The 1,408-nt window shown below is 35.4% G+C and overlaps 1 protein-coding gene across 10 annotated transcripts in view; it reads left to right on the forward strand.

Moving 5' to 3' along the window:
• The window catches only part of CDC27 (cell division cycle 27), a 90,382-nt gene that overhangs the window by 45,520 nt on the left and 43,454 nt on the right, over nt 1-1,408 (forward strand). For all 10 annotated transcript variants that reach the window (XR_002772393.1, XM_003786224.3, XM_003786223.3 and 7 more), the window contains one exon: nt 556-670. Coding sequence is in view for 9 of the 10 variants with exons in the window: in XM_003786224.3 (XP_003786272.1) it covers nt 556-670 (115 nt within the window). In the remaining variant the exon portion in view is untranslated. The remainder of the gene's footprint in view (nt 1-555; nt 671-1,408) is intronic.

The following is a 1,408-nucleotide window of genomic DNA, read 5'->3' on the forward strand; positions in this document are numbered from 1 at the left end:
GATTCTCTTGCCTCAGCCTCCTGAGTAGCTGGGACTACAGGCGCCCACCACAACACCCAGCTATTTTTTGTTGCAGTTTGGCTGGGGCTGGGTTTGAACCTGCCACCCTTGGCATATGGGGTTGGTGCCCTACTCACTGAGCCACAGGCGCCACCCCAACCATGAAATTTTAGTGAGTTGTTAATCATCTAATGGTCTCTAGAGACATTTTCTCCATAATTGAGTCTAAAACCCATAAATTCCAAGAACTTAAAGTGATTTGATCATCTATATCTTAGCTGTAATAAAACCACTCTTCTTTATTTCTAACACATCTCCTAAGATCAGTAGTTGTTGCTCAATTTAATTCCCAGTTTGCTTTTTTCTTTTTAACTTTAGTTATGGTAGGTAGAATAGTCTACGTAGATGGCTTATTTTTAATCTGCCCCTCAGATCCTCACTGTCCCCAAGACTGATTTGCCATTCTCTTCCTTTTAGACCTTCTAATTTAAGTATACTGCTGCTTTATATATGCCTTGATGACTTTTTGACACCTTGATTTCAACCTCTTCTCAGTTTTGGGATTTTGCCATTAGAAACCCCAAGTCCTGGAGATGGATCCTATTTACAAAACTACACTAATACACCTTCTGTAATTGACGTGCCATCCACCGGAGCCCCTTCAAAAAAGGTATTTTCTATGTAAAATGCAGTTTGGGTATTGATTAAAGCAATTTTTTAAAAAAATTCAGTCTGCTGTGGGGAAGGGATTAGCAGAGAGAATGACAGAGGGAGAGGGATGGGGTCTTGGTGTGTGTCACACCTTTTGGGGGCAAGACATGATTGTAAGAGGGACTTGACTTAACAAATGCAATCAATGAAACCTGGTTTCTTGTACCCTCAATGAATCCCCAACAATAAATTAAAAAAAAAAAAAAAAGCTTCTGTACAGCAAAGGGAACATTCAACAAGATAAAAAAAATTCAATCTGCTAAAGGTAATTCAGAAAGAATCTATTGATTAATTTGCATAATTGGTTTTGCCTTAGACTTGATGATCTATAACAAATATTAGAGAATGTTATTGTCATTGCTTTTTGGTGTTATATTAGGAGACACAAGGCTGATTGCTCTTTTGGCCAAATAAGATTATAACTCACAAGTTTAATTTATGTCAGTATATAGCTAAATAAACATTCATATTTTTACTTTTAATTTCCTTGTTTTAGCAAAATGATTTCTATTCCCTTGAATATAAATAATAGAAATTATGTCTGCCGTAGTTTTTGATTTTCCCCACCACCATGTACATTTTTTTAATAGCTCTAATAATTACATGAAAAAAATTTTCTCAAGTAAAGACAGATATTTCTAACAATAAGATTTTTTTAGTGGATCTTAGATGTGTAGTAAAATGAAAAATATTTGAT

This window comes from Otolemur garnettii, unplaced genomic scaffold (genome assembly GCF_000181295.1).
Source record: "Otolemur garnettii isolate 467f Iridium unplaced genomic scaffold, OtoGar3 scaffold00018, whole genome shotgun sequence".
NCBI classification, from domain to species: domain Eukaryota; kingdom Metazoa; phylum Chordata; class Mammalia; order Primates; family Galagidae; genus Otolemur; species Otolemur garnettii.